The following is a 22,622-nucleotide window of genomic DNA, read 5'->3' as shown; positions in this document are numbered from 1 at the left end:
ATAGTCACAAACTGCGTGTGCGCACACACACACACACATTGTATAATCTTGGTTCACAAGCATAATTCTTTCCATGATTCTGGTTGCAGGCCACATTGGACACAAATGAATCAAATTTCACCATAAGGTCAACATTGATCCTAGCCATTGAATTTGATTCAGTTCTCTTCCAATTCAGTTTGCAACCAGAACTGTGGAAAGAATTAATTTCATGAACCGAGGTACCTCTGTCAGTCTTTCTGTCTGTCTGTCTGTCTGTCTGTCTGTCTGTTAATCTATTATCTCCCATGTATCCTACATGTCCCATAGGAGATAAAAAGCAATAGCCTATCCTCCTTCATTATTAGGCTCATGGCTGAGGCTTCCATGACAAAAGGCAGATTAACAAGAGAGAATCTTAGAAATTCATCTTTAGTTAAATTTGATGAGACATAGGAGCCTTTGGAGATGAAGAGCCAAAGAAACTGGGAAGGGCTCGGACTGTAACTCAGTGGTAGAATGTTTGCCTCAGGTGTGCATGGCCCTGGGTTCTATCTGCAGGACTGCAAAAACAAAATACAGACAGGTAAACTTTTGCATTGCTATTCATAGGTTTAATGAAGAAGTAGATAGTCACAAGGAAATATGTTTTAAGAATCAAAGGGTCTCATTTAATGGTAATAATTTTTTCTAGTATTTGCAAAAGAGAGTTATTGACCTCAAATACCTGGCCAACAGATATTCTTTGTCAAGGTATATAATTCCTAACACTTGATAAATAGCCTCCTTGTAGTAGATACGTCCTAAACTGTGGAGATACACCAGTCTGTAAAGGATTGGAGGGGAGAGGTTCTTTTTCAGCTTCCTACTCACCTCCAAAATTCTGTCTCCACACTCCAACACCAAGTTGATGCACATTATATTTATTTGGTAATTTCTCTCCAAGCCTACAGTTTTACTGTCCTAATCCATCAGCTTCTCACATTGCTACCTTGTGAGCTGGTAAATTGGCTGTTGATTTAGCATAATCGCCTTTACCAAACTGTTATGATCAGTTTCAGAAAATCCTTTCTCGGTGAAATCCAGCTGACCAATCAACTGTCAATTTACTGTGCAGCTGTGAATGAGAAAGAAGGGCTCTGCCCAAGATAAGATTGTTGCCTGAGTCCTGTTCATCCCTCTGATTACTTAGTGAGGCTGAGTCAAGAGGAAAGCTGATGCTGGCTGTAGTGATAGTGATTCTAGTTTGTTCACCTAATTCTTCCCAGAGCTCAGTGCACACCAGAGGCTCCTGAAAGTCTTGTTAGAACTCATGTTCCTGAACTCTGTTTTTGAACACTACAGGAGTCCTACTCAAAAAGTCTTGGGGTCAAATAAATGTTCATTTTTACAACACTCCAGAGGACACTGATATTGCTGGTCTTTGAATACAATTGGTTTAATGTAGTTCATAGCAAGGGCAGCCAACTCTTCTCCGCCCAATTTCTCTCTCTTCTCTTTTACCCCTTTTGCAAAATTTGGTGTTAAAAAAAGAGGGAAAACCCAGGCGTGGTGGTGCCCACCTAAAAATCCCAGCTATTCAGAAAGTTGAGACAAGAGGGTGGCAAGTTCAAGGTAGACCTGGACAACTTGGAGAGCTCTGTCTCAAAATAAAAAGTGCTGGAGATATATGTAGTTCAGTGTGAGGCTGGCAAAAAAGCCCACAAAGAAATGATCAATGTTTGGATGTCCCAGTTACCCTAACACAATCATTACACATTGTATATATGTGAAATAGCAAACTGTAGTCAATAAATATGTACAATTTTGTGTCATTTAAAAATAAATGCTAAGAAGTTGAAAAGACTGAGAGAAGGATATCCAAGTTCCCTACTTACTGTGTTTATTATAATCAGGTGAATAATTTTCCACTGTAAGCATTCTCATCTGGAAATGAAATAGCCCCCTATTCTCAAAGGACCACCCTGGGTGAGATAACATAATAACATCTTGAATAAGTATGCTGGGACTCTGTGTATGTTTTTGATATCACCATGGGAAGAGATTTGGGAACTAGATAACAGGGCTATGGATATAACTCAGAGGCCTAGATAGCATTGCCTGGTATGCACAGTGTATGAGCTCCTGGGTTCTAGAAAAGACTATAGAACAACATGTGTTATAAGTATAGTGTGGGAGAATGTTGTCTTTTCCATGCAATTTCCAGTTATCTTTTTATTGAAACTATACAATACCACTTTGAACGTGGGTAGGGGTGGGAGGGGTGCACCACCTCTTCCATCATCTAAGGCACACAAGCCAGCTAAGCTCTGAACCTGCCCCATAAAAGCCACCCTGGATGGCCTAATTTAACAGGTTTTTAAGTGTAGAGTCTACAGACTCTTTGGAATTCCCAAGATACATCCATGAAACAAAAGATGGCATGTGCCATTTTGCTGCGTTGATATTTCCACTGGGCCAGAAAAGCAAGGTTGGATAGGACTGCTGGTTATTTAGCACACATCAAGGCAATAGCTAATTTTCATTATGTTCTTCTCCATAAGGCACTCCCATTAAGTACTCTAAGAATATTCTTGATAAGTCATTAAAAATTATTTTATTAAATCTCAACCTGAAAAATAAACCTTTTTTATTATTCTGTACAAGAAAATAGGAAGTACGCGTAAAGCCTTTTTTGCCCACTCATTGTATGAGGGTCCCAGTCTAAAGAAAGTTATCTGTGCAATTGATTTGAGTTGTTAGCTAAACTAGCCATATTTTTTATGGAACACTATTTTTACTTGAAAGAAAAGGTGAGGGATTAATCATGGTTATTCATACTTGAAAATCTAGTAGGCATTTTCTCTAAAATGGAAGAAAGGAGAACCCACAGCTACAAGAAAGCCACTGATAGGATTTATTGCCAGTGATAAGATTGTACTTTCAAACAAAAATTAGAATTTTGCAGAATTTGATCTACCACCATGAAGCCAACAACACACTAATACCTATACTTGTTTATACTTGTACAGTTTTGTTATAGTAACAAAGAAAAGTATGTATAATTATCTGAAGAGATGATTAAAATGGTCCTCCCTTTACCCGTTGTATATGTCTATGAGACCAGATATTCAAGCATAACAATATCTCAACAAATTGTTGAGGTGGATGTTAAGATTTAACTTCCTTCTGCTAAGCTAGAAGCTGAAAATATTACCAAACCAGGCCTGTTTTGCTCACTGCATGGTGTGCTAATTGACAAAATGATTTTTTTAACCAAAGACAGTATATTAATGAGGCCGCTAAATATAAGGAAATGGAGACCTAAGTCTGAAATCTGCCTCCCAAGAATGGGGTTAAAGGGTGTCTATGGGACAGAAAACCAAGTTGGTGAAAGGCATGGAGAAAGTGGAGGTAAGGAAAAGTAAAGTAATAGGTGGCCTGCAATATGTATCATCAAACTTCATGACTCCGTGACTGCATGTACAGATAGATGTATTTTGGTCAGCTGTTGCTGGGACAAAATCCTGGTACCCACAATTTAAAGGAGAAGAGATTACTCTGAGCTCACAGTTTCAGTCAGTGGTCAGCTGCCTTCAAGGCAGATACATCGTGGCAGACAGGAAAGCTGCTCAACTCATGACCACTGGGAAGCAGAGTGAGTTCCAGAAAGTTCCAAGGGGCCAGGGACCAAATATAATCCCCATGCCCCATTGAGATAGGTTAGGCTCAGAAGTGTGCTTTGCTTATCTCTCAAGCCATTCACTAGCTCTCACATATAGTATATGCATTGCAATATTCAGAACAAGGAAGTAGTCAAAGGAAACTCCAACTTGATGACTTTGCTTTTATTTGTGTAACTCTTATATGCAGTTAAGTTCTGTATAACAACATAAAACCACAGTGTGTACAGAACAATCAGCAAAAATTACAGTATCATATAAATGAGGTGTATTATACAAAAAAGACATTGAGGCTCTGTAAACAAGATGTACAGAACTGTACCAAAACAATAAGAAGCAGGTAGGTCCAAATAGTCATTAAATAGGTAGGTCACTAAATGAGAAATAATAGGTATCTTGCTTATGTAGGTAACCTCTAGAATTGGTAGCAAAGCCAAATAGCTGAAAGGAAGTGAACCTAGACTTTAATCAGGTTTCCAGGAAATCAGCAAAATTATGAAACCAAGGCAATTCTTTTCACTATTTTTTTTTTAAATACGGTTATTTTAAACAAAATTATGTTATTTCTTGCATGGGGCCGAACAGCTGAGAACATGTGAGTGAACCTCAAGTGATGTAGCTTGAAGTTGCTTGCTAAGAACATGCTAAGCGTGGAACTCAGAACAGTGGCTTGAGCTTTGACAGACTCGCCATCGATCTAGGTAGCACACGGGCTGGCCACGCTGAAGACTTGTTGGAATTGAATTGTGTATTGAGGTGCGGAAAGTATGGTGCCGGAGTCTATAGAGAGGAAAGGGCAAGACATCTCAGAAGAGATAAAAAAGAAATGTCTCAAACTCAAGGTGTGGTTCAGTAATGTACCTTACGATTAACACAGAGCTTTTAACCCAGTGGAGGCTTCCACCCCACCACCCCTACCCCCAGTCCATGGGGGGTCTTTCCTGGGTCCAGTCAGATGTACAGAGTGTTGGTTTTCCTGCCATGTTCCTGCTGCCCATGTTCCTACTCTTACTAGATTTCACAAAGGTCTTGCTGGAGGCTCACTCCAGCTACCTCAGAGTCTCTGAACAGGTTTTCCCCACCACCCAGAGGATGCTATCAAAACTAGCTGGGAACACCCTTGTATTGCTCATTGACCCAGAGTTTCACCTCTGCAATTAGTCTCTCTTTCCTTTGTTTTCCCCGAGGACAAGGCCTTCAGTTGCCGAGTATTTAGCAATCAGCTTCTAACAAGCCCCCACCCACCAGGAGCTATTGATTGGACTGAAGGAAAAACAAGTACAATTAAGTTTCAGACTAATCATCAGAATTCAGCATTGACTGAGTTGTTCTGGAGATTCATTAAAACCTCTTCCTTTGACTCAGAATAAGGGAGTTACTGGGTTTGCAGAAAGGGTCATTGGCAGCATGATAAACCATGGTTCTGCAATTAGTAATATTTTGTACTCAAGAGGAATCAAAAATAGAATGAGTAAAATTTGTAAACCCCCAGTGTAGGTTCTGTAATTAGAAATGAAAAGCAAAGAGAATTTTAACATTTAACAGTCTTGCCTGTTGATTCATGGCAATTACACTGTGAATGATGTGTCTTTTTTTTAGTCAACCATTTTTTTCCTTCTTTTTTGGCTTGGGGACATTGTAGAGCAACCAAAGCTGTTGCCAAATCTGTTTCAAGTGTCTTAGGTAGACTGTGCAGGACCTGAGCATGTACAGCTTCACCTTGGGAGGAAAAGCTGTCTCCATGTGTCTATCTGTAGTTAGCAGCAAAAATCGTTCTTATTTTGAAGAACAAATCCTAGTAGGATAGCAGTGTGGGCTATCTTGAAAATGTATTTAATGTTGCATTATATTTTATTCATATGTAATCACGGCTTTTTAAGTAACCTCTAAAGTGACTGCCGGACAAGACCCCCTTTGTTTTGTCTCCTTCATGACCAGTCATCCTCTCTGCAAGAAGGCAACCTTTTAAAGCCGTGACCTTTGCTTCATTCTTGGCAGTGCAAGGCAGGCCATGCTATGTTATTTTGTTTCTTCATGGAATTAAAGAGGCTCAGCTTGCCTGCTTCTAATATGATTGGAATCCATTTTATGATACCATCAAAACACAAGAGATAAATTTCTACTCTTTCCCCCTCTGAAGGTTTGTCACAAATACGGCTTGGAAGCATTTGAAGTAAATTACTCTGTCCTGTTGGAAAAAGTGCCATGCTGTTAATTTTATTGCTTTTTTGGCAAGCATATGGGTGTTAAGCTGGAGATATAATTGGCGGCATATTATAAATTAGACACGACTACTACTCAACACAAGATCTACCAGCTTAGATAGAGAACATCTGAATTCTCTTCCAAGGTGAAACAAGAAAGATGCTGACAGGATGCCAACGGGGGTTTGTTATGGTGAGAACGTGCAAGTCTCTTGACGGCATTTGAGAGGGGATCATGTTACTTTCTTAATAAATTACACTACGAATGACAAGTGTTAACAATTTGTGGGCTCTCTAGTATTTCCATCATAGCTTAATGCCTGCAATCACTTCCTGAGATGAATATTCTTCCCTAAAGTATACTTTTAAAAGAAGGTAAAGATGTTCATGTGGATAAAAATGTTTTGTTTTTATTTTGAACTTTCATATTGAACTAATTTTAGACTTTAAAAATATCACTTAGTGTGCCTATACTTTATACCCGTGTTAAAGGACAAATTCGACAAAACTTTGGAGTTTTTTTGGGGGGGTGGTAATGAGTTTTGAACCCAGGGCCTTCACACTGGGGCTACATCTCCAGCCCTTTTGCTTGTTATTTTGAGCCCATGTCTCACTAAGTCACTAGGTTGCCCAGGCTAGGTTTGAACTTGCTGTTCTTCTGCCTCAGCCTCCCAGAGTGTGGTGGAGAAAATCGGCGTGCCCAGCTATTTAAAAAATCTTACTTGGCTTTATTGTTGATTCTAAAATCCTTTAAAAGAGAGTAAGTGTTCTGATGAGTCATGTAGAGATGGTTGATTTAAGAGAGAAAAGTTTCAAAGAAATCAGAAACAACAGAACAAAAAGCAGATTGGTCCTTTGGAAGTTATTTTCCTCATAAAGCCTACTATAGGCAGAGAAAGTAGAAATATAGCTGACTGGCTAACTTCGGGTTGCCTTTCTGCATAAGGGTTGAGATGGTGAGAACCTGTTCATCATGCAGGTAGAAACTGGCTTGTTGCGGAACTTGGGCTGTTGTCTCCATAATCACAGTCTCCCGCCAAGGTCAGATAACTGATAGTTTGCTTTTGGCGACTCTTAAGAGAATTTTAACCTGGTCTGTGCTAGAGCTTAGCCCAAAATGGTGGCCTCCAATCATTTTTATTTCATGTTTGTTATCCTAGTTTGGCTTTTGACGTAGACATAGCACGGTGGAACTTCTATTTCCCTCCTCGATTGCTATGCTATTGTAGAAATAGATTTTATTTCAGTAAATATTATGAATCTCACAATGTGTTATTTCATCTGTTATCTTTTAAGTAAATTAAAAGCTAAGCAAGTAAACTTTTTCATTACTATTTATTCTTTTGTGTAAATTTATTTTGGTTAAGCTTTAGATATCTATGGGTTTATACTTTTAAGGCTTTTGTCAAATTCAGGAAGACTCACCATTTTTATAAACATGTTTGCTCCTCCCCTTCTATCTTTTTACTTCAATAATCAACAAAGACTGCAGAACTAACTGAGACTGTGTCTGAAATAAAACTCTCATCAGACACAACTACTAGTGCAAAAGGAAAGATCAGTGAACTTAAACACAAACGAATAGAAACTACTGTATAATAACTTAAATGAACAAACAAGTTTTACTTTCTTTTAGAATGCTTACCTTTAAGTACTTGAGCACCATTTAAGTAGCTGCTTTTAAATCCTTCTGTACAAATTGTTTTACCTCTGTCATCTCTGTTGACTGATTTTTCTCCTGATTATGAGTCACACTTCCCTAGTGCCTCCTAACTTTTTATTGAATTTGGGGCTTTGTAGCATCATATTATTGACTTCAGATTTTATTTCAATCCTTTAAAAGTACTGAGGTTGTTCTGGCTAGCAGTCATTCGTACAATCCTTCCAAACCTTGTTTTTAAATTTAGATCATTCCAGGATCATCTGCTCTCTTGGGCTAGTTCAGTCCTTTGACTAACACCTTAGAGTCTATAAAAAACTCTACAGATTCATTGTTTTCTTCAGTTTTCATAGTCAGAATCTGCATGACTCCCACTTTCTGGTAGTTTTTCTTCCCTCAGAAGTTGTAATATGCTCAATATCTTTGAATCGCAGCTGAAAACTGAAGAGGATTTCTGTAGTTCTGCCCTCTGTAGCTTGTGCCTCTCCAGACTCAGCCTCCTGGCGACCTCCATTCTCCAATTCTTCACTCAGCAGAACCTCTAGGCTCTTCTCAGATCCTTGTCCAGGTCCCAGTCTAGAGAGAAACTGCAGAGATCATAGGGTCTTCTTCCTCGGCTTTTCTTTTCTCACAGACCTCAATCCTGCTGTGCTTGCCTGTACTGTTTAAAACTCTGTTCTTTTATTTTAGATTTTTGTCTGGATTTCTATTTTTTGCAATTGCAAGTTTGCTCCAATAACTCTGTCAATGCTCAAAACTAAAATTCTGCCCTTCCTGCAGAGTTTTATGTCCTTTTTTGTTTTTCCTTTCTTTCTCTTTTATATTTTATGTCTTTTCTATAATCTTCAGCAATTCTCATGAGAATAACTGGAGAACAAACTTTTGAATAGATATACCATAATTTACATAAGAATCCTCCATGAGTTAAATAAAACATAGACTCCATTAATATTAATGTACATTCTTATTATCGCTACAGGACAAAATGAAACTGCTGTGTCAAAGGAAGACATTTAATTGACACCTTGTACAATTACTATATTGTCAACCAGAAAGATTATTTTATTTTAACTCAGCATCACTGTAAGAATGAATATGTTCCACTGTGAACTTGCTACTACAACATGTTACATTGTTTTTTTAATCTTCATTCTAAGTAAAAAATTGGTTTCTTATTGTGGGATCTTTATGTGAGACTTCATTTCTTTTATTATTGTGCTTGAATTTGCATAACATCACTTGCCCATTTACACTTGTTCCTTTAAATTCTACCAATTAACTATATATATATTGTTTAAAAATATCAAATAACAAAAAATCTGAGAATGCAAATAGCCATTTCCTGATTCATGCCTCATTCTTGTCTTGTTGCTCAAAGGAAACTTAATTTTAACTCTTTTAGATTAACAAATTAGATCTTATACTCCTATTACCTAAGTTAATAATTTGAAATATTTACTGTTTTCATGTGTGTGATACTGGGGATTAAATTCAGGGGTACTGCACCACTGAACTCTGTCTCCTGCCTATTTTTCCCCTATTTTGAGACCGAGTGTCTCTTTAAGTTGCCCAGGCAAGACTGGAATTTGTGGTCTTGTGGTTAGACTCTTACTCGAATCCTTTCTGTTCCTCCCTCATTCCTCTTAGTATATTATATAGTTAAGTCGGTAAAGAGTATTTAAAGGTTGTGTCTGTGTAATGATGTTCTCTGCAGAACTAATATGTTAGTACAGGTCTTTTCTTGTGCAGCTTTTTTTCCCCTTCCCGGAATATTCTGTTGTTTTAAATGTTTTCTTTTATTCCTGCAGTGTCTTCTTTATGATAATATATTTCTGTTCCCAGCATATTTATTAAACATGCTTGTTTTTCTGTGAGAACATCTCACTTTTGTCTTTTTTGAATATGGACTATTCTCCAAATCTGATACTTTATTATCAGAAAATTTTCCTTAGTTATTCAGTGCATGAAACCCATAGATTTCTGGATCACATGACTCTGTTCTTTCTATGGTTTTGTCTGAAAATGTTGTTTTTGGTTTTGTTTTGTTTTTTTTTTTTTTGGTTTTTTTTTTTTGGTACTAGGGATCAAACTTGAGTCCTTGTGCTTGCGAGGCAGGTGGTGGAACCACTCAGCTAAATCCCCAGCCCTTGTCTGCATAATTTTAAATAATCTCTGTTTGAGAAAAGATAGAATTCCAATTTACGGCAGTTTTCATAAATGTTTGAGAATACTATTTTAGCATTGAGCAGTTTTGTGATATCAGATTCATATTGATTCTTATTCATGGAGATATAAACTTTTGTTCCTCACGATATTTTATTTTTTATATTCCCTGTACCCTTGATGTCCTAGAATCTCAAAGGTATACACCGTACTGTTCCTTCTTGGCATCTACCTGGTTCACCACTTTAATATAAAGATTATTGTCCTTATGCTCTGGGAAACTTCCTAATTTCTTTTTAAATTTTATTCCCTTTGGTTTTCTCTGCTCTCTCATTCTAGAACTTCTGTAGGTCTAATTCATTGAGGTATTTGATCTCTTTATTCTTTCCCTCTTTTATCTTGGTCTTTTGTTTTTTATTTCTGGGATACTTTCTTAACTCTGTATTTTAATAGATAGGACTTTATTTTGGTAATCATTCTTTAAATAGCTCTTATTCTTTCTCTGTTCCTTTTTCATAGCATACTTAAAGGATTTTCTGTGTGATTTTTTTTCATTATGTTTTTCTATTATAACCAATTTGTTTTTATTTGTCATGGTATCCTTCTTTCACATAAGAGTTTCCCCTCAATTCCAGGTGACCTCTAGTTGTAATTTATATTTAAGTATTTTAGACTAGATTCTCTGAGGAGATTCTTTAGAGTCTCCTGCTACAAAGCCTTTTGAGCTGGGATAAGGCATATTATAATGCATTGCTGAGTTTCCAGGAAATGATAAAAATTTTCACTTCCCTCCATGAAGCAGCCACTATGCCTTATGCTAACATCTGAGTTGAATTTGTTTAGCAAAGAGAAAAAATTAAAAGAGGATTACTGTGAATGCAAATGCTGATCAAAGACAATAAAAAGGTAAATTAAAAATTATTGTATGATGAGTTTTTAAAATGCAACCTAAATATTCATGGGCAAAATAATAAATTGCAATAAAAATTTAAATATTACAACAAAAAAAATTGAAGGTTTTCATATTAAAACTTGCAGTATAAAGGGAAGTTCACAACCTTGGAAGAGTTATATGGGAAAAGAACAAAAATTAAAATATCAAATTTTATAACTAAGTAAAAGAAATAAAAAATAAACCTATAGGTAGTAGGAGGAAAGAGATACCAAATACATAGTAGCAGGCAGAGATTAGTAAAATGGAAAAGTATACAATTTAATAGATCACCAGATGGAACCCTGGGCAAAGAAATCAAGAGAAAATATCAAAAGGGATATAAAATATATAATAAATGAAAAAGATGACAAATTTTAAAAAGATAATAGGATACACTATGTAATTTACGGAGACAACTTTTAAATTTTAGATAAAATAAATGATTATCAAATTAAAATTCATCCATGAAGAAATAGAAACCTGTGCCTGAAACCATTAAATAACCTGAATCAATTTATAAAACTCATCGAAGACTATATCAAAAGTTTTAAAGCAAGTTTTATGAGACTTTCAGAAACAAGCATTATAATTTTGTTCAGTCTGTTCCAGAGAAAGAGAAACAAAAGCTGCACCCTACCTCATTCTGTTAGACTTGGCTAATAATTCATATGACCAAATTAAAGGAAAAATATTGGTGTGATCATTTTAGTAGACTCAGAAAAAAATATACAGTATTACAAAATGTAATGCCTTCTCATGATTAGTGGCCAATACACTAGAAATAGAAAATATAATAAAAGCAACAAAAAATGAAAACCTGGGACAAGCATTATTTTTAATGCTGAAATGTTAAAAAGCATTTAAAATTGGGAACAAGACAAGAATGCCGACTGTTCAGGCTTCTTTTGGCCTTGTCCAGTATAGTACATGAAGAGAAGTGCATTACAGCTATGAGGACTGGAAAGGAAGAAATAAGCTGTATTTGCTGATCGTATGATAGTTTAGATAAGAAAAAAATACAGGAAGTTTTATGACTGGTTATTGGAAATAATAAAAGTATCAAGCAAGGTGAGCTACAGGTATCAAAAATCAGGCTCCAAATGAATAAGAAGCAATAAATCTATATCCATTTTGGAGATACAATATTAAGAAATATGAAAAGGAAATATAAAACATCCCTGAAAGCATTTCACTAACAGCCTCGAGCACAGCACAGCTTTCTGAGTAGCCAAATGCTGGGCTGGGACTTGCTTCTCTCTCTCCCCCTCTGCTGGGAGCTCTCACTAGTGGGCTCAATGCCAGAAAAGGCTGCAGTTCTGTCCTCTCCAAACATTCCTTGCCCCTTGAGTCTTCTCAGAGTTTTATGTCCCCAGAGTGAGGAAGGAAGCATCTGGTCTGAGTCCATCCCCAGAGCTCTCCCTACTTTCAGGTCCCCTGGGGCCACCCAGGATCTCTCCAGGCACAGGGGCTCCCCTCTGACTTGCCCAAAGCAAACAGTTAAACCTGCTTTCCCCCCAGGAAATGCTCTACTAGGGGATAAAAGTATCAAGATACCATGAAAGTAAAGAGGCAAAGATGTGCATATAGAGCAAGAAACCACTCGGTCATATGATAAGTTAAATTTGACACTCAGGAATCAGCTAGAGTGAGAAATCAGTTTCTGTAGCTCAGTTGTTCTCAACCCACAACATTTTTGCCCCTCCCACCAAGGAGAGAAGACTTTTGGCAATATCTGGAGATGTTCCTGAGGTCAGAGCTTGGGACAGGAGGGTGAATGTGCTGCTGGCATCTAGATGGGTAGGCTAGGAATGCTACTAAACACCCTACAATGTTTGGGGCACCCCCGCCACACACACAGTAACAAATCAGCAGGCTTAACATGTCTGTAGTGCTGAGGTTGAGAACCTTGCTCTAAACAACTGAATGTTATAACCATTGTCACAGTAGTAACAGCTGAAATATGTTGAGCACAATTTACTGAGCATTTATTTAGCACAGTGCTAAACAGCACACATATTCCCACGGAAATGACACAACTACTTTTATGTGAAGAAACTATTCTTACACCTATTTACATATAAGAAAACTGAGATTTAGAGAGGTTAAAAATTACATAAAGTCATCCAGTTGCTAAGGGATATAGAGTTGGAATCCAGACTGATCTGTCTCACTTTTAACCTAAATTCACCCAAATTAAGGCTAATGCTCTTGTTTTAGTCACTTCTTTTAGTCCTTACAGTTAAATGGCATTATGACTTGGGAGAGACTCAGTCCAAACTGTGCTTATACTACTGGAGAACTCTTGGGTTGAAGACTTGTGTATCTTTTACTTATTTTACTGCTGTCCAACTCAGCGTAAAGTTACCTTCCTGAAGCCACAGAACTGGTCAGGGTCTGCATTAGTCGGCTTTCCCTTACTATAATGAAATGCCAAGATAATCAACTTGAAAAGAGGAAAAGTTTATCCTGGTTCATGATTTCGGAGGTTTCAGTCCATGGTTCATTGGGCCCATTGCTTTCAGACCTGTGACAAGGCAGACATGGTGGCGGGCAGAATGAGGTAAAGCAGAACTGCTCACCCCATGTTTGGGAGTGAATGTGAGAGACAGCAAGGGGGTAAGGTCTCACTGTTGCCTTCAAGGACATGCCACCAATGACCATGGTCCCACCTTTCAGTTTACTCCACTGTTCAATAGCGGACTAAGCCTTTAAGAAAGGGGCCTTTGAGGGACATTCTGGGTTACAACTATAGCAAGGTAGAACTGAGAAGAGCTCCTCCACCACGTTACTCCCAACACTTGCCTCTCTTTTTTGCCCTTCCTCCATGTCCCCTCCCCCATTTACTTATACTCCCCTTCTTCCTCTTTCCATATCTTTCTCTGTCATCAGCCTTTATTGCACTTGATTCTGTCTCTCAAAAGGCCTTTTGAGACTACGCTTCTCCCTTCAGTGACTTAGCTTGGGTCAGCCTGGATGCAGAGCAGAGCCTGAGACAAGGGTGTGGATGCATATCCTCCTCATAATTTGGGAGGTGATCTCAGAAAATAGGAGTGCAGCAGTGTCAAAGAAAATCCACTATGAAGATGTTAGGTTACTAAGCCATCCACTGTGGACAGTTAGGGCTCCCATCCCCTGCTTTCGATGCACACATTTCTAGGCTGCACTCATCCTTGGGCTGAGTAAGAAAGGCCTTGGAGTAGATGAGGGAAGATGCAGACAAGCACCACATGCTTCAGAAGGGATCTGCCTGGGGTGCTGAGTTTGTGCTGTCACGAAACCGTCCCTCCTGATAACAGCAGAATTCAAAATAGGCCTAGGGAATAAGGATCCATTTCTTCTGAAAAGTTCACCAAGTGCAGTGGCAAAACAGCAGCTGCATAGTGATTGCTTGGTGTGTAGAAAACCACGTGCTGGTGTAACACAGAGCTGCCACTGTGGTGTGATCAGGTGACCCTGAGATATATGGTGTGCTATGAACAGACTTTCTTCCTAATACACTAGTCCTCCACTTTTTTGTTTTAAGACAGTGCTGGAATTATTATCTCATTTTTTTCTATTTTCTGGGCAAATCATATCAACAAGATGCAATCTCTAAGGCTACAGGTTGAGAAGGCTTTATATAAGCAGTTAACGGGACCAAGTTGGAGGAATATGCATTTAATAGCTGTAAACCATTGTTAGGAATCAGCATGGTGTAAAGAGCCAAGGCCACATTCAGCATGATGGCTGCAGGCTGCTTATGCCCCAGAACAGGCCAAGAGTGAAAGGCATCGAATAGAGTTGCAAATAAAATTCGAGAGCAATGCGATACAAGGGGGCAGAAAACTGCTTGAGAGAACCTCTTATTTTATTTTGTTTTAATGAGCAGACAAATTAGCCAACTTATATTGTGTGTGTGCCATACACTAAGTCATTTAAGACCACCTTGAAAGAACGTTAAAGTATTTTAGAAACAGAATAGTGTATACTTTAGGGAAAATAGAGGAAGTGGGTGGACAGAACTACACAAGAATCTTCTTGGCAGCTGGCAGTTTTTATTTCTTATTTCCAGGTGGGGCTGCTGAGATACGTCCTTTTTAATGAGCTGTGCATTCATTCATTATACTTTTCTGTAAATGCATCCATCCCATTTTACAGCGTAAGGATGGCTAAACTATTAGTCATTTAGTGACTAACTGGAAAAACTATAACTTCTGAGAAGAGGATATAGGATAGCATCCCTAATTCTAAATGCAAAATGCTCCAAAATCCAAATTTTTGAGCACTGACATACCATGTGAAGGCTCCATAGTCAAAACACAAATGCAATCAAAGTATTGTGGAAAATTATGTTCAGGCTGTGTGCATAAGGTGTACATGAAACTTAAATGAATTTTTCTGTTGTTGAGTTCCATCCCCAAAATATCTCACTGTGTGTAGAAATATTTCCCCCTAAAATCTGAAACGCTTTTGATTCCAGGCATTTCTAATAAAGAAGACTCAACTCAGCCTGTAACAGTGAGGAAGTGTTAAGCCTACATTTTGCATTCTCATTTCATCCTCACTCCACTCTGTGAAGTACATGCCAGTATTATTATTCCTGTTATCAGATGGAAGAATTGAAACGGAGGTTAAATTTCTTATCCCAGGTCAAGGGTTTTATTGCTGGTATGTGGTACACCTTTATGTGGAGACATGATCATTTTTTTAAGTGTTTGAGCTGGCCTATTAAAGTAAGATGCTATGCAGTCTCTTAGTTATTTAAAACTTAAAGTAAGTCTATGCTGGCTCAGACATTCACCTAAAGCCTTGAAGGCCAATATGTCAAAGACAAAGAGAAGTTGCTTGCCATATTGTTTCACAGGCGTTGACATTTATCTGTAGAAACCTGCTACTTTAGTCTTTTAGATTTCCCTTTAAATTAAAAAAGCGCTGGTTATTTATAGCAGCAAAGACAAGAGGCCAGTTGTTGTATTCTTAGCAGACTTAACTCAGGGAAGATACCATGTTTAATAGGTTCAGGGTTTGATTTCAATTGATGTCATTTCTATCTTATGGTAGGGTTGGTTGCTTTTTGAATCTTAGGCTCTTCTTCAATACTGATGTCATATGGAGATGTTTGGGAAATGGATGTTTATGAAGAATCTAAGAGAACTATTAATAGAGTATTAAATATCAAATTAAAATATATCCTTAGCTTTTTTCCAAAGGCTAAAATTTGAATCTCAGTCACCATCTGACATGCTTGATTCAATCAAATAAGTTTTTATTTGACACCTGTTTTGTGACTTGTAGACATATGTTGTGAGCTTCACAAAAATGTATTCTTTGGTCATGAAGATGGGACGTGTGCAAATGTGTGCATATTTTCAATCTCACTGAGCCAGGCTTTTAAAATGTATGTAAAATAATTTGCAGTAATTCGCCTTGTAATTTTAGCGTGCAGTAAATCTCATCATTTTCTCCTTCCATTGTGTTCATTAGTGATGGTAGCAATACAGTGTATCTATCCATCATCCCCAGAAATTGTAATCTCCTTTCTTAGCTGCCTTCTTTTCAACATTTTTTAGTCACCCTTATCCTGTCTGGCACAGAACTTCTGTACATGATGAGCTCTCAACAGATGACTCAAATAAATTAATGCAAACCATGGCATGTCCATTCAACTCTTACTTTTATGATGAAGAAAATAATTTTAAATATTCATGTTGAACACATACTCTCATACGACTGACTTCCTTAAGGCACTATATGGTCCTTGGTGTTGGTCCTGGAAACTAAATGAAATGAAACAAAATATTCAACATTCATCATTTTTCTACCAGTGCATTAAAAGTTCAGAAAAATATCTTAAATATTTTGAAAATGGAAAAGTTTAACAATATATGGGTAGGTTCTCTTCCTTATTTTCACTGCCCAGAAGTGCCTGGGCCTCATGAACATGAGGTAAAATTGACATGTTCTTACCCAGTTATGCTTGGACACCATGGCTTCCTTCAGTACTTTCAGAAACACCAGAAATATGTTGGATTCAGCAAAACAATGAATGAAAAAACCACTAGCTTGTGAGAATTACCCAAATCTTGGTAGCCTCTTAAATTCTTTTTTAGCAACTCCACAAGCTCATTGCTGTGCTGTCTGCCCAACCAAGGCCATTTCTTAGAAGATCAGTATGGCACTGTGTAATAAGCCTTGTTCTGGCAGAGTACTGGACTCATACTGTTGGGGCTATTTTTGCAATGCCCTGAGCTTCAGTTGCCTCATCTGTAAAATGGTAAATATGGTACTTTAAATAGTTTGAAATAATGAAAATACTTCTGAGTGGAAAGCAATTCACACAGGTTAGACTCTGAACAAATATTTCTTTTCCCCTTGCTGGAGGGTTTATAAGAAACCTCTTCCCTTCCCTTTCTTCTCATTGCTAAGATTTTTTTTTCTTGGTCTGTTTTTTTCTAATTTGTAAGGAACAGAATAAGGTTTTTTTAAAACCTCTTTTTCTCCCCAAGCAATATTCTTCCTGTAGTAAAGCTAACAAATTAGTCCTTGTATATGGTAGGAAAATTGTGTCTTTCAACAAAATACCCAGCAGTCAGTATCGTGTCATGCATTTATGAAAATTCATTGAAATTAATTTAAACATCTGTCTTTGTTTCCCATCACTGGACCAAAATACCTGATACCCACAGTTTAAAGGATGATAGGTTTAGTTTTCAAGGGATTCAGTCCATGGTTGGCTGGCTCCATGGCAGAAGCAGCGTAATGGAAGGGCATTGCAGAGAAGAGCTCCTCCCTTCATGGCACCCAGAGAGTAGAGAGAGAAGGATCAGGGACAAGAACATGGGTCAACACTGTGGTGACCTCTCTTTAACTAGGCCCTGCCTCCTAACAGCAAATCATATTATGGTGGACTAATGCTATATTGATGAGTATAGCTCCCTCATGAACTAACTAGTCACCTTCCAAACAAGCCTTGTAGAAGACAGTTTAGATCTAAACCATAACAACTTCTAACACTTACTGGAAAATATCATTTGACTTCAGAATTGAGTTGAGATTTTTCATTCATAAAGTTTACCAAATGCATGATGTTTGTCACTTTTCTCATAACATTGGGAGACTACCATATAGCCCTACACACACTGTCCTTTTTAATCTGTGCTATGGGTTGGATATGGTTTGTTCCCCAGAGGTTCATGTACTAGAAGCTTGCTTGTTCCTTAGTGTGGTAGCATTAAGGTGGTAGAATACAATAAGTGGTTAGATCATTAGGGGTGCTCCTCTCAGGAGAAAAATTAATGGTGTCTCACAGAGTGAGTTCCTGAGAGAATGAGTTATTTTAAAGAAGGGAACCTGACCCCTAAATCGTTTTGACTTCCTGTTGCACCATGTGATGTTTTCCATGCCTCTTCTTGCCATTGTGATGCCATCTACTACCAGGGCCTCACCCGAGCTGAGCAGAAGCCAGTGCCCTGCCCTTTAACCTTCCAAATCTGTGAGCTAAATATATCTCTTTTCTTAATAAATACCCAACCTCAGGTATTTTATTAAACCAACAGAAAATGAATTTACATAGTGCAGAAGTGAGTTTCCCCTAAATTGGAGGAAAGAAACACCATGAGGTGTACAGTGTGTGCCCTGGAAACCTTCGGGGCCCCATCTGGTCCAGGAAAGGTGCTAATGAAGTATTCCTGGGACTCCCAGACCCTGAAGCTGTAGCTCTCGGTCTCATGTTGGTTGTTTTTCCATGTCTGCTCCAAAGAGGATATTTAGACCTTTCAGTGTGATGGTTGTGTGGGACAACCATGGGCTTCAGCAGGTCCTTCTGCAAATGCAAGTAGGCTTACGGTTTACTAAATTTCTGCCCCTTTGATCACAAAGGAACACTTCCAGTATAACTGGTGTTTTAATGAAAAGCTGATGAGTTTTCTTTTTTGCCTACTCGCTCTTCCTCTTGTCATCACTAAAGAATCTGAAACTGAGAAAGCCCAAGTAGTAAAACAGGCTGCCAAAGGTTTGTCCTTGCCTGGAAAACACCCGTCAAACCCACCGGTAAAGGTACTTGGCTCCCAAGGTCTTTGTGACGTCATATTACTGTGCAGCGCAGGCGCCGTGGGAAGGAGGAGGACCATTTCCGCTTCCGCTGCCTCTGTCCTCCTGCTGCTCATTCATAATTATGGCGCTCACACCGTGGAAGGGGGTACTAGGCCTTGGCCTCTTTGCCCTAGGCCATGCTACCTTTTCTGCTGCACAGCATCGTTCCTATATGCGATTAAAAGAAAAAGACGACGAAGCACTGCCAATAGATATAGTTCTTCAGACACTTCTGGCCTTCGCAGTTACCTGTTACGGTATAGTTCATGTCGCAGGGGAATTTACAGATGTGGATGCCACCTCAAAACTGAAGAATAAGACATGTGACACCTTAAGGAATCACCCATCCTTTTATGTATTTAACCATCGTGGTCGAATACTGTTCGGGCCTTCGGATACAACAAATTCTTCAGACCAAGATGCATTGGCCCCTGAGATATCGTTGAAGTTGAGAAAACTCGAGTCACTGCGCCCTGAAGATTTTTGGAAATTGTAGTATCAGGACAGGACACATTGCTGAACTCGGGAGTTTGGAGTGTGAAATATTACCTTCCCCCAGCAGTATGTATATTGACTTTTGAGACCTAATTCCAGAAGAAATATTTGCCCTCTCTTTGTACACTGCTAATGATACTGTTAAGGAAGTATATATTATCTGTGAAATGAGTCTTTGATCTTCCATATAGAGAATATTTTCCATTTGAAACAAATTTGCATCTTTGATAAAAGTCGCTGTTTTCAACACATGAAAATGGAAATAGTGATGGTTTTTGTGCTTGTTTTCAATATCTCTTGTGTACACTTTTTAAGACATTTTGGAGTTACTGTATAACTACTGCATTTTGCTGCCCCAAATTACAGTGAAATTATCTTCAGTTATCACATTTCAAAGTGGTGACTGCTCACTGTACATATATGTATATTTATATTGAACCTGGGACCTTGCACTTGCGAGGCAGGCAGCAGAACCACTGAGGTGATTCTCAGGCCCTCTCATTATGTTTTAATGTCCACTGGAAAGTGGCTCTGCTTTTGTAGATAATTGCCTTTTTTTCTTTTTCTGGGGATTAAACTTGGGACCTTGTGCTTGTGAGGCAGGAGGTGGAATCACTGAGCTAAATCTCCCACCTCCAATTTTTCATTTATTCATGACTACTCACCCCACCTCACTCCCTATGCTTTCTAAAATCATTTGTCTTGTTTCATCACTTCTCTGAGATCAAGTGCAATGAGCAATGTTTGTGTCAGAAATTCTGTCGTAACATATTTAACAAGTTCAGCTTGCTATAAACCTACTTGTATTCTTTTCAGTTAGCTATAAAAATTCCCATTATGTAATGTAAGACTAGTTGATAATAGACCAAAAAGCCATTTCTGATTTCTTTATCCTGCCTATGCAGAATAGTAACAGGGCAAACTGATTAAGCTGTTTTAACTTTTTTAGAGTCTGTTAGTTTATTTCATACTAAACTGGTAAGTTAGTGAGAATAAAGGACACATGTCATTAAAGGCAGACTTAAAGGAATTGGGCCAAATGTGTTCTAAATATTTATGACTAATATATTCAATTTTTTAGAAAATTAAGATCCTTTAAGAAATTGATATGTAGCTTCAAATTTATAGCAAGCTTACCATTTTCCATCTTCACTGTGTGGTGCTAAAGGTGAAGATGAGGATCCAGAGTTGAATTTTTTAAAAAATAGTAATTTTACCCTTAGAAAAGTGTGAATAGCTCTTTGAGAAAAAAAAACTGCAGGAGGCTCAACTTTATTTTTTGTAGAAAACATTGCTTTAGTTGAATTGTGTTAACTATAAAAACATTACTTTCTGTTAAATTTAATAGGTGCATAAACTGTATGCCAGTTTAAAAAGTAAATATGCTTTAGGCAGAGTCATGAGATGCCCTTATATTTAATGGTATTTTTTCCATTAATAATGAATCTCAGCTCTTCTGTCCTGCCCACTAATACACAGCCTCAAAGGACAAGATTATTTTGACATTGATTTTTTTTTCATTTACCAGCCAAAGATGTGTAGTACTGACTCTTCTCTCTAATGAGAGCAAGGTTAGAATCTGTTGATAATGTAAAATAATTTAGAAATGTGTTAAAAATATGAAGTCAGGAATGGAAGGATAAGTTAAAATACTGTGCAAAAAACCAACCTGTTATATTGGGCTCATCTATAATTTCCTCAGGTACAACTTGATGTGGTCGAGCCTCCTATTGTTTCTTCTTTGGGGACTACCTTTTCCTAATATGTTTTCATAGTACTGTTCCTAAGATATAATTCACATACTTTGTAATTCATCTTCTTTATGGGTACAGTTAAGTGATTTTTTAAATATATTCCTAAAGTTCATGTGAACATGATCTTGGTCCTATTTAGGCCATTACTCCAAAAGGAACACTGAACTCTGTAGCAGTCATCTCTTAATTCTTTCCAGTACCCTCGGCCATAGGCAACCACTAATCTACTTTCTTTCTCTATGGTTATGCCTATTCTGAGCAATCTAATAATGTCGTTTCACTCAGGAGGCTGAAGCAGGAAAATCACCATGAGTTCAAGGCCAGCCTGGACTATACACTGAGTTCAAGGCCAGCCTGAAGTAAGTACTTAGCAAGATCCTGACTCAGAAAATCTTTTTTAAAAAATACACACACACACACACACACACACACACACACACACACACAATGTATATGTGTATATACATATATATATGTATAAATATATATATATATATATATATGTTCATACAGTATCTATCTTTTGTGACTCACTTCCAAAATACGATTTTCTATGTGTAGTCAAAGTTTTTCTCATCTTGAAAACTTATTACAATAAAAGGAAGTGAATGGTAATCAGAAAATTCAAGGAGAGAAGACTAGATATTTCATAGGTTTCTCACTCAATCTTTTGCTAAATAGTTTTTCCTCACATAGCCAAGCATTCATGATATACTACTGCTTATAATATTTTGACTAGTCTCTAGCACAAATTTTGAAATCCTTTTCTGCCCGGTCAGGAAAATCCTTCTTTTAAAAAATGATACCAAATAACTTGACAATTAACTGACATAGCATTTTTCAGATCTAACATAACAGCTCCTTAACCCAAGTTAAGTGCCCTAAATTTACACCAATGACTTTCTGCTATCTGTTTCAAGTATATATCATAGGACTGTATAGGTGATTTGAGTAGGTTGTAACAGTGCTAAATGTATCAAGTATGGAATTTTAATTACAGCACTGTAAAATAGTCCATTACTGCCTAAAGTAGTTGCAAAATATGGTGATTGAAATAATTAAGCCTTCAGTGGACTCTGATTTCAGTAATGGTTCAGACATACAATAAGTGTGCATCACTCAAAGCTCTCTGGAGTACAAGACTCACTGCTTAATAATAGGGAACCAGCCAAACACTGTGTATGGGCCTGTGGTCCCACAGCAGAAAATGAAGATCAGTGTATTGGAGACCTATGTTCCATTCTCCCTAATAATTGTTTTCCAAGCACTGTTTCTGAGTGGCCTGGCATCTTCCTGCTTGTATGTGGCCTGTTTCCATAATATATTAAGTAGTGTTGCTTGTGGAAGCATTGATGCCTGTAACACCAAGCTAAATACATTTTGGGGAATGTTTCTTTTCTTTAAATGATGTTGGCTTGCCTCATCTTGTCTCACCCTTAAAAAAAAAATGTTTGAATGTATATAGCAGTTTTGGTAGTATGGCCATTTTCACTATGTTGATTCTTCCTACCCAGGAGCAGGGGATATCTTTCCATTTTTTTATATCCTCTTCAATTTCTTTTTTCAGAGTGCTGTAGTTTTCAGTGTAGAGATCTTTTTTTTCTTTTGTTAGATTGATTCCTAGATACTTCATATTTTGGGATGCTATTGTAAAAGGAATTTTTTCCCTTATTTCTCTTTCCGTGTGTCTGTTATTTGTGT

At 37.7% G+C, this 22,622-nt stretch overlaps 2 protein-coding genes across 7 annotated transcripts in view; both read left to right on the top strand.

The window, feature by feature from the left end:
- Positions 1-22,622, top strand: part of Phactr1 (phosphatase and actin regulator 1) — a 514,585-nt gene that overhangs the window by 352,720 nt on the left and 139,243 nt on the right. The window lies entirely within an intron of this gene.
- Positions 18,655-19,272, top strand: LOC104861437 (membrane magnesium transporter 1-like). Its single transcript, XM_033761914.1, has one exon. It carries the CDS (start codon positions 18,755-18,757, stop codon positions 19,166-19,168), a length of 414 nt encoding a protein of 137 aa, XP_033617805.1. The 5' UTR covers positions 18,655-18,754; the 3' UTR covers positions 19,169-19,272.

The sequence above is a fragment of the Fukomys damarensis genome, unplaced genomic scaffold (assembly GCF_012274545.1).
Source record: "Fukomys damarensis isolate Sample0158 unplaced genomic scaffold, DMR_v1.0_HiC HiC_scaffold_10, whole genome shotgun sequence".
Taxonomy (NCBI): Eukaryota; Metazoa; Chordata; class Mammalia; order Rodentia; family Bathyergidae; genus Fukomys; species Fukomys damarensis.
This window is presented reverse-complemented; position numbering and strand designations above follow the sequence as displayed.

What these genes read in the sequence shown, in the direction of transcription:
- LOC104861437 (XM_033761914.1), top strand. Translation starts at nt 18,755, where the DNA reads ATGGCGCTCACACCGTGGAAGGGGGTACTAGGCCTTGGCCTCTTTGCC.